The sequence below is a fragment of the Euprymna scolopes genome, chromosome 9, assembly GCF_053919585.1.
Source record: "Euprymna scolopes isolate OS-2025 chromosome 9, ASM5391958v1, whole genome shotgun sequence".
Lineage (NCBI taxonomy): Eukaryota > Metazoa > Mollusca > Cephalopoda > Sepiida > Sepiolidae > Euprymna > Euprymna scolopes.
Window position 1 is genome coordinate 11,909,322 of NC_136490.1, and position 12,690 is coordinate 11,922,011.

At 32.6% G+C, this 12,690-nt stretch overlaps 1 protein-coding gene across 1 annotated transcript in view; it reads left to right on the top strand.

Moving 5' to 3' along the window:
- The window catches only part of LOC145284432 (uncharacterized), a 128,312-nt gene extending 115,960 nt beyond the window's left edge, over positions 1-12,352 (top strand). The window contains exons 2-3 of the mRNA XM_080133241.1: positions 7,038-7,213; positions 10,408-12,352. Coding sequence (XP_079989367.1) covers positions 7,038-7,213; positions 10,408-10,533 — 302 coding nt within the window. The 3' untranslated portion in view covers positions 10,534-12,352. The remainder of the gene's footprint in view (positions 1-7,037; positions 7,214-10,407) is intronic.
- The last annotated feature ends 338 nt before the right edge of the window (positions 12,353-12,690 follow it).

Consider the following 12,690-nt stretch of genomic DNA (forward strand, 5'->3'; position numbering starts at 1 on the left):
TTCTAGAAAGACATCGGGAACTTACGTGAAGGACCATGTCAACATCCTAAGTGAATGCGTTTTTTTTTTTTTTTTTTTTTTTTTGTTGAACGAATTGGAATCAAACTTGGAACTCTCAAGTTGTCAGACAGTGTCGTTATTCACTGGTTCATCATTACCATCTGCAGTAGAATCTTAAGAATATCAATTATTGTTTCATTTTTCTGTTTTTGTTTTCTTTTTTTAATATTTGTTTTTGTTTCCGTTTATTTTTTCTTTCATTCGTACAATTGTGTTCATGTTTGTTTCGTTTTTCATTCCTTGTACTTTTGTTTCGTTTTATTCGGTTTCTAGTTCCTTTTTTATTGTTTCGTTTTCTAGTTCCTTTTTTATTGTTTCGTTTTCTAGTTCCTTTTTTATTGTTTCGTTTTCTAGTTCCTTTTTAATTGTTTCGTTTTCTAGTTCCTTTTTAATTGTTTCGTTTTCTAGTTGCTTTTTTATTCTTTTGTTTCGTTTTATTCGGTTTCTAGTTCCTTTTTATTCTTTTGTTTCGTTTTCTGTTTGCCACTAATTGTCGTCTTTATCTACTTTGTATTGTTTTCTGTGTTTTCATTCGTTCCTCATTTTTCTTATATTTCATCTACTTTCTTTTTATTCTTTCTTTTCTTGATTTTTCTCCATAACATTCCTACCCTTCAGCGTCTTCATATTACAATCATTCACTAGGACTTGTTACACAGGCCATCATCAAAGATTCTCTTTAAGAAAAACCTGTGGTGTTCTCTGGAGTCCAAGTAACAAGCCTTCCCAGATTTCCAGTACTCCCGACCTCTTTCTATAACTTTTAAAGATACCAGCCCTTCTTTTGAACAAGATGTAACTCGGCGTTCGCTCGGCTTTCCCCAGAATATGTCGTCAATAGTTCAGGTTTAGCTTCTGTCTGACATTTCATGGCGATCAGCCAATCATAATGCCTGCGCCCGAGTGCTACTTTCGAGCAGTAGACGAGGAATTGGATAAGGTGAAAAAAATGTTCAACTAAAAAGCCACCATGTCTTACATGAAAGTCAGGAAGAGAAGATCAAAACATGGATTTGACCGTCTTGAGTTGACAGCTACACACACCGGACGCCGTAATTGACTTTTGCCAACAGCGGAAACTACTGGCAAAAACAACACAATGTGCTACCTATCAAAAAGAGAGAGCATTACCGACGGCTATGGCTGGAAATGTGCGAATGTGAAGCGTCGACGGTGAACAGCAATCAGGACTGGATCCTTATTTGCTAAATCTCGGCAAAAAAAAAAAAATCCTAACCAACCCACCTTTGTTTTAACTTTGTTACTAAAAACTATTTGCAAAGAATAAGTGATAAAAAGCCATAATCGTAATCAGAACCCGAATACTCCTGAAAAGCAAGTGAGTCTTTAAAAAAAAAAAGTTTGTTCCAATTTTCCGTCATAAACAAAAAATAACGAAAAAATTACTTGAAAACAAAAGAAAGTTAATTTCCAATTTTCCATCTTAAAAAAATTAAACTATCATATTTTTAAACAAACTAACAAACCTTTATTGATTTATTTATTGCGGACTATTATTCTCATCTTTCTTGAATGTTATTTCACGACGCATAACAAATAAGAAAAGATGAGGATATAATAATAAATATAAAATATTATAAATAAATTAATAAATAATACTCATCTCAATAATGAATTCCAATTAAATAATATACAAACAAACCCGTTTTTTTTAAAAAAAACTTGTTCGTTTGAACCTTTTCTTGTAAACATTTGCTTAAAATCATTTATTTGACAAAAGAAAATAAACCTTTTGTTCGCACAGTTAATAAAATAAAATTACGGTTCGTTTTCCCTTTTTTATGTTTCTACATTTAACATCTTACTGTTTTCTTTTACGAAGCGTTATTTCATCAGCGACGCTCGGTATAATCCGGCTATTTACGTGATGCTCTGGAGAAAGCCGAGCGAACGCCGAGTTACGTCTAGTTCAAAAGATGCACAAGTACCACTTTGAAGATGAATTAGGTTATCGCAACAGTCGTTTACAATTGATTTCTCGTTGGCAGCGCGCATTGGTCTTCACTAGAATTTGGGTGAAAATATGGCTCTCTACGGTTCCAGTCCTCTATGTACTCATCGAGCGGAGGTCTGATTAGTGCTTTCTCTCCTCGGTCTTTCTATCCTCCTCTGTATGTTGCTTGTTGATGCCAATCCACTCTGTTTAATAGGGGAGAAGGTTTGGTGTGGGTGAGTCATGGCTTAGCTTACACTTATAGATTTTAGTTTTCTTGCTTCAGTGTGATGTTTCTTTGTGTTTTACCTCTGTAGCAATTTTTATATATCCAGCTTGTGCCCGTGGCTCATGTGTCTTAGTTTCTGAATTCAAGGATTTCCTTAATATTTCGGTTGTTTTCGTTATTGTTATCCATGTTATCTTCTCATCCATCCCTCTAATTCCAATCTCTCCCATTCGTTTTTGAAGGTTTGTTCCTAGTGCTCCTATTATTATTTCTGTTATTTGACTGCCTTCATCTTCCATATCTCTCAGCTCTCTGGCCAATTCCGTGTATTTGCTCCGCTTCTCCACTTTATTATTATTATTATTATTATTATTATTATTATTATTATTATTAGCAGCAGCAGCAGCAGCAATATACTTTTTCTTTAGTTTCTTCTAGTTTGGTTTTCGTTTCTTCTTACTTTAATCGTATTCTTCTCCTCTTCTTTTTCTTCTTTTACACTTTTCCTTCTTTTATTCTTCTCGGTCTCCTACTGTTTCTTCACCTTTATTTTTCCGTCTTAATCTTTTATTTTGACAAGATCAGGAACCAATAATAACAAACCCCCTAGAACCTAATCGTTTTCGCAGCTTCTTCATACAACATGAAAAACTCCAGAAGGAACGGCGACTCGAAGACGTTCCAAACCCATAAAAATACGTTAAAATAAACGGCGTGAAGGCTATTTCAAATTTTTAAACAAATAAAAATATTTATAAATGACGTCACAAGCGTTAAGTTTACTTCAAATTGAAATGTTTATAAGTGAAGTCATAAGTAACAGACACGCTGAAAATAAACAGTATCACGAGTGAAGCATGTATGATGTGCGAACTGGTTCATTTATCCTATTTAAAAACCTATACTATGCTAGAAAAGATGAATTGAAGATGAAAATGTTGAGCTATTATTATATTTCCGGCTATTTATCTGTCCTTTCCACTTTTTCGTGGGTATTACTAGGCTGAGCTGCTTGAATGTATTATGAATTTTTATCTATGACGAAGTGCTGCGAACTATGTATTATTCGATGCAAATTCAGGGATTAATGAAAACTTATATAATCGGGCACAAATCTAATAACGTTCAATCATCAAGTTGGCATGCAACAATCATTCTAAGTCAACGTGATAAACCTTTTGCGCGTTTTAACTTTGTTGAAATATTTTCGTTCTTAAATATTATGTTGTTTGTGCTACAGAGTTGCATGCGTTAGGATCAATATAACATAAAATATTTTACCGCAGGGTGTTTGCAGAACATGGTGAAAGAATGGAACAATTATGAATAAATAAGAAAATAACTCGCTGTTACATAACTATATATGTTTATTATGGAGACACACACACGTAATGGCAATTCAAAAATAGTGCAGGAAAAGTTAGAAGTCCAAGTAAATTAACTGGAACAACAAGAATGATGCTCTTACTCCATTTTGAAAGTGACTGTTTTCCCTCCACTCTCTACTTCCGGTCGTTGATCTCGCGAAAATTTAAAGTTTAGGATTACGGACAAGGGGAGGCAACTTTGCCTAAAGAAGTAAAGAATTACTCCTTTTACATTATACTTTTGTATCGTCCTAACAGTTTGTTAATAAAAGCCGTTGAGACCGATTTACCTGTATAGTTCTACGACGGGAAATTAGACATTTACAGATAGAAATAACGAACATTTGTTTCATCTGAATCAATAATCTATTTACCCACAACTAATTATGATCTAGTTTCGGAGCCGGAATGTTTTACCCATAACCTGATCATCCTATGACATAAGAGTGAGCGTGGTTATGTTCTTTTCTTAAAGTTTATAGGAATGCGGAGTCCCTTAACTGTTTCCGGCAGTTAACCACCTGAAGAAAGCCGAAGGACGAGTTAGCCGAAATCTGGTGAAACAATGACAACAATTATAAAGATGAGGATAAGTCCGCAAATAATAAATCTACAAATTACTCATCTCAAATAATTTCAATATAAAAATATTTATATTTATAAGAATATACGCTGGTAAGGGTGGTGGGGCTAAGTTTTATTTTTTTTTTTTTTAAATATGGGTTAATTACGGTCAACATTGCTTTCTGGTAGTATGCCAGTGTGAAAAGTTTTTTGTGGGAGTAGAGGTAGGGAATATAGCATTTAATTGCGTTATATAGCTAATTGCATGATCAACTCAATCTAAAACATATTACTGAAAATATTATGCTGCCAAAGAATCTCTAGCAATGAATTCATATTATTCGTTTTCAATTTCTGTCATTTGCTGTTGAATTCGTACGTTTACCAGCACGTAACAGTACAAGGTAATCTCGTACGATCTATTATTATTATTATTAGTTCAGCCTGGCTTTTTGCTCGGGCCCTATGTACTGTTCATAACTATGTGCATATGTATGTCAGGTCATGTTATATGCTACTGGTACCATATAACCCAGTACTACCTGCCTCATAGTCGGGTCACGGGCGACTAAACTGGTTCCCCCACCAGACTTGTTTGGTGAGGAGGGTGGCTAGTCTTCCTAAAGGATTAAAAACAAGATCTTCCAAAGAGCGAATGAACGCTTTTTCGGGTTCAACGGCCAACTAGCACCGTGTGTGGTTGTGTGTATGTATGTGTGTTGGTGTGGAGAGGGCTCCCATAAGCCGTGGTGAAGGCAAACTTTCTAGGAGAAGCAAATCTGATTTAAAAACCATAAAGCGGGATATCATTACCCGCATTAAGCTGGTCTGCAGTTTAACTTGTTGCTGGCTATCTTGCTCTTGCTTGTTGCTGGATCTCAACATTTTGAACCGAGATAGACTTAGCTGTCGTACAAAGCTAAAATTTCAAATGTATAGGCCCAAAATTGACGGAGGAGTTTGGTAGAGTCTGCAAAAATTTCAACTCTGACCTCTTTGCAGCCAAAGAGTAGTTTGGTAGGGAAATTTTCACACACAGACAATTTCACTTTTATAGATATATAGATTATTATTATTGATATTATTATTGATATTATTATTATTATTATTATTATTATTATTATTATTATTATTATTATCTCTATAAAATAGACACGGTTTTTTTTTTCTTGAGAAAAATATAACACTAAAAAAGCACAGCGCCACATACGTATTCACTATAGTGATATTACCTTTCACTACCAGATGCGGATTTTTCGACCATTATAATTTTGAGAACAACTTTCCCAAAAAAGTCAGACTTAGATTGTTGCAAAACACTTCCTCAGTCGTTGTCCCATTCTACACCGTTACGAAATATTTCATATGGTCCAATTACTATACGCGTCCGTGATTATTTTTATTAAGTCATTTAATGCTCATTCCGTATGTAAATAATGAATGCTCATTTTATTTCGGGTTTTGGCTTCCAGCACTTTGATTAGCTACTCAGATTCGCGTGACTGTTTAAAGATTGCGTTGTTCAAACACTTTCATAATGATTTTACTAAAGTACTATATAACTTCCTTCACTTTGTCGTTTCGATAAAAACATAGAAACCTCCGCTTGTCACACACAGCATAAAACTACGCTCACTTTCGGACTGTTTATCGCATACAATACAGGGTTGAACAAGAAAAGTGTTGCCCTAAAGAAAACAACACTACAACTTTATTTTGAAATATTTATTGAAAAAAAAAACATTCAGGTAACTTGATTATGCAGTAGAGCTGATGTCTATTCAATGTAGCCGCCTGCAGCCCCAATCACCGCCTCGATACAGATACGGTACTGGGAGCATGCCTTTTGCACAAACGCCGGCGGGAGCTCTGCGAATACTCGACGGATGGAGGCGATCAGGCTGGCTTTGTTGTTGTGGGAGGTTATGTTGGTGATGTTCCTGATGTATGGCCAAACAAAGTGGTTTAGCGGGTTCAGGTCGGTGGGAGAGGGGGCCAGTGATAGAAGGGTACAAAGTCGTAGCACTCCTTTGTTTTCATCACCCTGGGCACTGGGAAAACGGACGACTCAAGAGGGAGTTTGTCTTCATGCGGGGAGCGGCTTCTTCCGAGACGGTCAAGATGCAAAAACGTAATCTCTGAAGATGCGAATCGGAATCGCGAGAATAAATAAGGCAGTTTTGTGTTGTGTTTATCTAGAACTGTTGAAACGGACTATTTTGCCTACAACTGTTTCGATACGTCCACGTCAATCGTTTCATGTAAGAATTCTTGCATACATTTAAAATACACACACTAGACGATACACACAATATATATACATATATATATATACACTAGCCGAGATATATATATATATATATATATATATATATATATATATATATATATATATATATATATATATACTATAGCCGATATATATATACACGTACATGAATATACAGAAAATATAGACTCGCTCTTCAATATTTTGACCATAACTAATCATGGCGATTTTTCAAGCTTCATTATAACAGAGAAAACATATTCGAATTTTCAATAATGTGTCATAGCTAAAAAAACATATATATATATATATATATATATATATATATATATATATATATATATATATATGTCCACATAATAAAAATGGATTTTTCTGATTCGGTGGTGATAGAATCTTGTAAAATTAATAAATGGATAATGTATGTTGATATAATCTGCGGATTAGAATTCAGATAAAACGGCCAGTCAAATTGGGAAGTAACGGTTTTATATAAAGTGACATTTTTATCAGTCAGAAATCATGTTTTTGTTTTCGAATATAAATTCTTGAAATGTTTGTATGATAAATATATTTTCTTTATTCTCTTTGCAGACGAATCGGCTTCTGATTCATTCAAATTGAACTTTAACGTCAAACCTCGAAAAGAACGGACAGCATTTACGAAAAACCAAATTAAAGAATTGGAAACGGAATTCTCACGACAAAATTATTTGACAAGATTACGACGCTATGAAATTGCAGTTGCTTTGAGTTTAACAGAACGACAGGTAAGAAAATAACATCGTCATCTCTCTCTCTCTCTCTCTCTCTCTCTCTCTCTCTCTCTCTCTCTCTCTCTCTCTCTCTCTCTTCATCCGTTCTCCATATTTTTTCGGGCATTTATTATTATTAAAACAAGCAATAACATTAAAAGTTTGTATGTGTTATATACTATCAAATGCTATAATTATACATTTCTGACATTTCCATAATTGAACGATAGGTCAATAATACTATGCGTATCTTTAATATTAATGAACCGCCCCCTTAATTCCTAATGAACCGCCCCCTTAAGTAAACACTTCATCAAATCTCCACACTAACGTAATGTACTTGCAATAACCATTATCCCTGAGTGGCTTCCGGTCCGGGCCTTGATAAGTGGTGATCACTGTGTAAAAAAAAAAAATATATAGTTGAATGTTCTAGCGACGACATTGTTCAAGCTCTTTTCGAAGAGGGCATCGCCATTTTGTGTGTTGAGTTTTTTTAGGTTTACCCATGAGGTTGCAATAAAAATTGAAAAAAAATATTATGATGAAGAAATGGTTATATTTGTTCATGAATATACACATTACAAAGGCATTTTGTTTGGGAAACGCGTAAGAAGGATGTCAAAAACATGACAAATAAAGGGTTAAAGCAAAGTACATTAGTTACAATTAAAGGAATATATTCAGTGTTAAAACTAGATAAATAAGTTCCTAATGTCATGAATACAGATACACGAAAACTGTTTATAAAATATGATTAATCTGTTACTAATATTATCTGGAAGACTAAGGACATTCTACTAGATCCATGTTCGATAGCTTGAGCTGCCTAAGCAGAAAGATATTGATATCCAGTTTTATTTTCAACTACGTTTGTAGAATTAGATATATTTAAATTCAGCAAAAAAAAAAAAAAGTTCGTTTTCTCGTTGGCCAAAATAATTTAAGTTAAATAATTGGGGTACCTGAACGATTTTTGAACCAACAATACAAAAAATATTTCCATTTATATATCCACAATTTAATTAATTTAGAGTGCAAGCAATAACAAAAGGACACCGACATTTTTTTCTTCTTTTATTTATTTTATCCATCCTTTGTTTCCTTAGATCAGCTTATTTCTGTAAAATTAGAACATGTAGGTTTTAGATTCTTCAATCTCTATCGATTTATCGTCATCAAGCCTGAAGTCATTGGTGAATTCGAAGAACTTGTATAAAATACATATGATTGCTTTGCGTACATAACAATGTAACGATCCAAGATAGAACGTGACGTTTTAGTTGAGATCATAATAAAAAAGGTATATATGTTATCTTGTATCTTGGATTCTTCTTTTTTTTTTGGGGGGGGGAGGGGTAATTTTCCATTTTCGTATGGTCGTTTTAATATCCCGGTCGAACTTTAAATCAAATTAAAAGGTACTAAGAAATATAATATATCGATATATATATCCCCAGTCAATAATAATAAGATCAGATTTATCATTTACTACAAGAAATTAATAACTACTAACCTTATTAATGAAAAAAAGACAACAAAATCAGTTGATGAAACCAATGTAGTCTACCAATTCAAATGCCCCTTTGGAGAAAGCATCCCTAACAATAGAAAAATAACAACAGCTATATTAAACACACGACCAACACATTGTCCAGGCGATTAACAAGCTTGATATGCCAACACTTAAAACAAAATGTCTGCCCACATTCCCAATTTAAAAAAAAACCCTAGTTGAAAACACAAAAATTATTCATGTCGATCCAAACGTAGAAAGTCAAAAAATACTGTATATGAGGGCTAAACAGTCAAAAATTGACGATGTAAATTTTGAAAGCAGTATAAGCATTTTAAATGCCTGAGTACGTAACCATCCAATAGATATGCATATATATGTATGCATATGTGCACATATAAATACATATGTATATCTATGTATATGTTGTAATGTAAATTTATAAATTTATTTTTAAAAAACTGCTAACTTTCATACCATTTTGTGCATCACACTTTTAAATCATTGTACATTGAGTTTAACCATGTTCTTAATAATTTAAAACCATTTCTTTTTACACACGAGACGTTTCAATATTTTAAATAATTTAAATGATTTGAACTGAAGCATATAAAAGCAGCCAGATTTTTAAACAAAAAATTTTAATCAAAAACTGAAGTTGACTGAATAAAATCAGTTGAAAGTACTTGCAAACAAAAAACAGATTGACGAAAACAACTATGAAACTTAAAAAAATTCGATTGAGATATTAGAACGACTATTAAAAAAATGGAGAAATTACAAAAAAAGATGATTAAGTAGAAAAATTCCGTGCTGTTCAACAATGTCCATCTTAATGAAAACATACTACCTTATATATATATATATATATATATATATATATATATATATATATATAATGTGTGTGTGCGAAAGAGCGTGGCTCAGAAACTAAAGAATAAGAGTGGAGAGTTGTATGTTTTGGATTAGGTTCTAGCTGATGACCCCCAAGTCATATGCATATATATTATTTTTTAGTTTTGATCTCTAGACTATATATTATGTTCAATTTAATAATCGATAGGTTTGTCTCTATAGTAATAAATACGTAATCTTAATAACTTATACTATCAAATTGGAGCGTATTTTACTACGAGGCACGGCTGGGCGGCCTACTAGTGTGTGTGTGTGTATATATATATATATATATATATATACGTGTGTGTGTGGAGAAATGAAAAGGAACAACCCGTGTTATGTGTTCATCAACGTTTCGGCTTTATTTCGAGACTTCCTCTGGATAAAATAAAGACGAAAACGTTGAACACATAACACGGTTTGTTTCCTTTTATTTCTCTATATTGTCGAATGCTATTTCCATTATTTTCATCATATATATATATATGTGTGTGTATGTATACTAGATCATTATTATTATTATCATTATTATTATTATTATTATTATTATTATTATTACGTTCAGCTTGTCATTGTGCAACTTCTGATAAGTGCAAAAGTTTGAGTAAATTTACATTCAGGAAACTGAAGCTATACAATCATTGCGTCCGAATCGGGGGGGGGGCGTCCACTATTGTGTATAAAAGTCATGTTTTTTTTCCAATTAGTTCCAGGTAAGTTTCGCCACTATTTGTCTGTTTGAATATTTGCTTAGAATTATTTTTTTTTACAATTTCCATTTTTTTCTCTTTCGCAGGTCAAAGTTTGGTTTCAAAATCGTCGGATGAAATGGAAGCGAGTAAAAGGAACGAAACTCGTGAAAGATAAAGTTGATGGTCAGATAAAACCAATAATGGCACCCTCGATTACCTCGACGAGCTAAGACGACTTTTTTTGCACACCATGGCTACAATTATGATTATTAATGTTATTATGATCATCAAAAAATCACCTTATTGAGATATTAACATGTAACAAAACTGCCTATAGAGAATATCAAAATATACGAATGGATATTTCAAGTGAAAAACGATAACAATTGTTCCGCTGTAATTCAGTGGAATGAAATGCAATAAACTGCTATGAATAGCTGTCGTCGTAAACAATCATTGACTATATTTTTGACGGGGGAAAGCTAAAAAATTGCCATATTTTTCCCCAGGTAAATATAATGTATATTTTTATATTTTAAATATACAGATCCAAAGAGAAATTACAATAAGAAAATAGTTGGTTATATTTTCAAAATATTTTTTAGTATTCTAAGATGTTTTTTACATTTTAATATTTTGATTATTTTAAGATATTTTATAAATCCATTTTGGCCTTCACTGTGGTATTTTACGTTAAAACAAACCGATTGACTAGAAATGAATCGGAATCATAAATACTGTGCCTTAAAAATGACAGATGTTATACATAATATCCATTTTAATAAGATATTTGAAAGGTGTCGTTTTTTACACGTTACTGTATCAGTTTCATATACGAATTGTTCATATATGTGCAACGGTTATTTGGGACTATTTTCTTATTTTTCCTTATTTCAGTGTATCAGTCCCGGTCTTCTTTGGTTGTGCGTGTTTTGTATTCGAATATTTTGGAATTTGCCATGTTTTTCGAATTAACGCAAAACGAAATGCAAAAAAAAAAATAGACGAGAAAATTAATTCGTATGAAGCTACGTTTTCTTTAATCGTATAACAATTAACGTGTAGAAATTATCAATTATTTTACACTGAATATCTTATATATATATATATTTATAAATTCGTATATAAATTGAATATTTTGGCCAAATATTAATTCACCCTGCACATTCTAATCGTTTATGATAAAATTGAAATGCGCAATAATTCTGTGAACCAAATGAATTGAAAACGAGTCGAATGTAAAAATAAACATTATTTAATAATTCTTACAAATGAAGAAAAACAAAAATTAATCTAAATATTGCAAAAGAAAATGCATTTCAAAATTATATGAAAAGAAAGGCGTCTTTTCCGTTTAATCTTCACCATGTGATAGTTTCCCTGTAGTATCTATTCGTTTGATCGTTATATCACACTCCCAGGCATTTCCATTAAAGATGTGTTTTTTCATCATGCCACAGGAACTACAACCGAATTTGAGAAGAAAGATAATGTAGTACCAGTTGAGTTCTAAAATCATTCTCTCAGGCATTACCTCCCCTTTTGTTTAAGATTAATCAGCGTTAGGGAAATTGTATCAAACGGATTTCTATAATTATCGAGTATTAAACGGAAAGACCCCTGAAGTTTTCTGCTGATAGAATCGAAGCAGAGCATAACTAAATTGATTCGAGCCAAAATGTCCGCTATTTTGTTCCCCTTTCTTTTTTTCTCTCCCTATTCTTCTCTTTCTATTCAAACAGCTCAACCAAGCATCCGCCATTTTGTTTCATATTGAAAAAAACAATTTGAATGAAAGGACAAACGAAGAATTGCTTTGCAAAATAATTTCAAAAGAAAAAAATAATCATAAAAAATACATTTAGTTTGGACAGTGACAAAACAAAATCTTCTGCAAACTATTTCATAATTTCTTTATTGTAACCTGACCAAAATCGAAGCCGCCGAATTAAATTGTGGTTGACAATGAAGTGATCTCAAAGGTGACATCACCGTCTTGTGCCTTTTTAACAAAAGAAAATTGTAAAAATAAAAATTTAAATATTTATACACGGAATTTGGTTCATTTTCTTAATTGCTTTAAAAATAACTGCTGCATCGTTTATTTTTATTTGATTTACACTTGCTATGTTTCTGCTATTCATATTTCAGATTTGTTGAAAAGAAATTGTCTAAATACATCTGATAGTTTGGGATGAACAGCATTATTATTTTATGATCAAATGTAAATATTTTAACACGAAATACCGACAGCATACAGTTGAATAGAACGTGTGCTTCAAACTTTCATCAAGCTTCTAACACAAACATACCTATCCAGATGAGAGTCGGCTCTCTCTACCGTGCCAGAAAATTACTTAAACCAGAGTGTGTCTTATATCTTTACA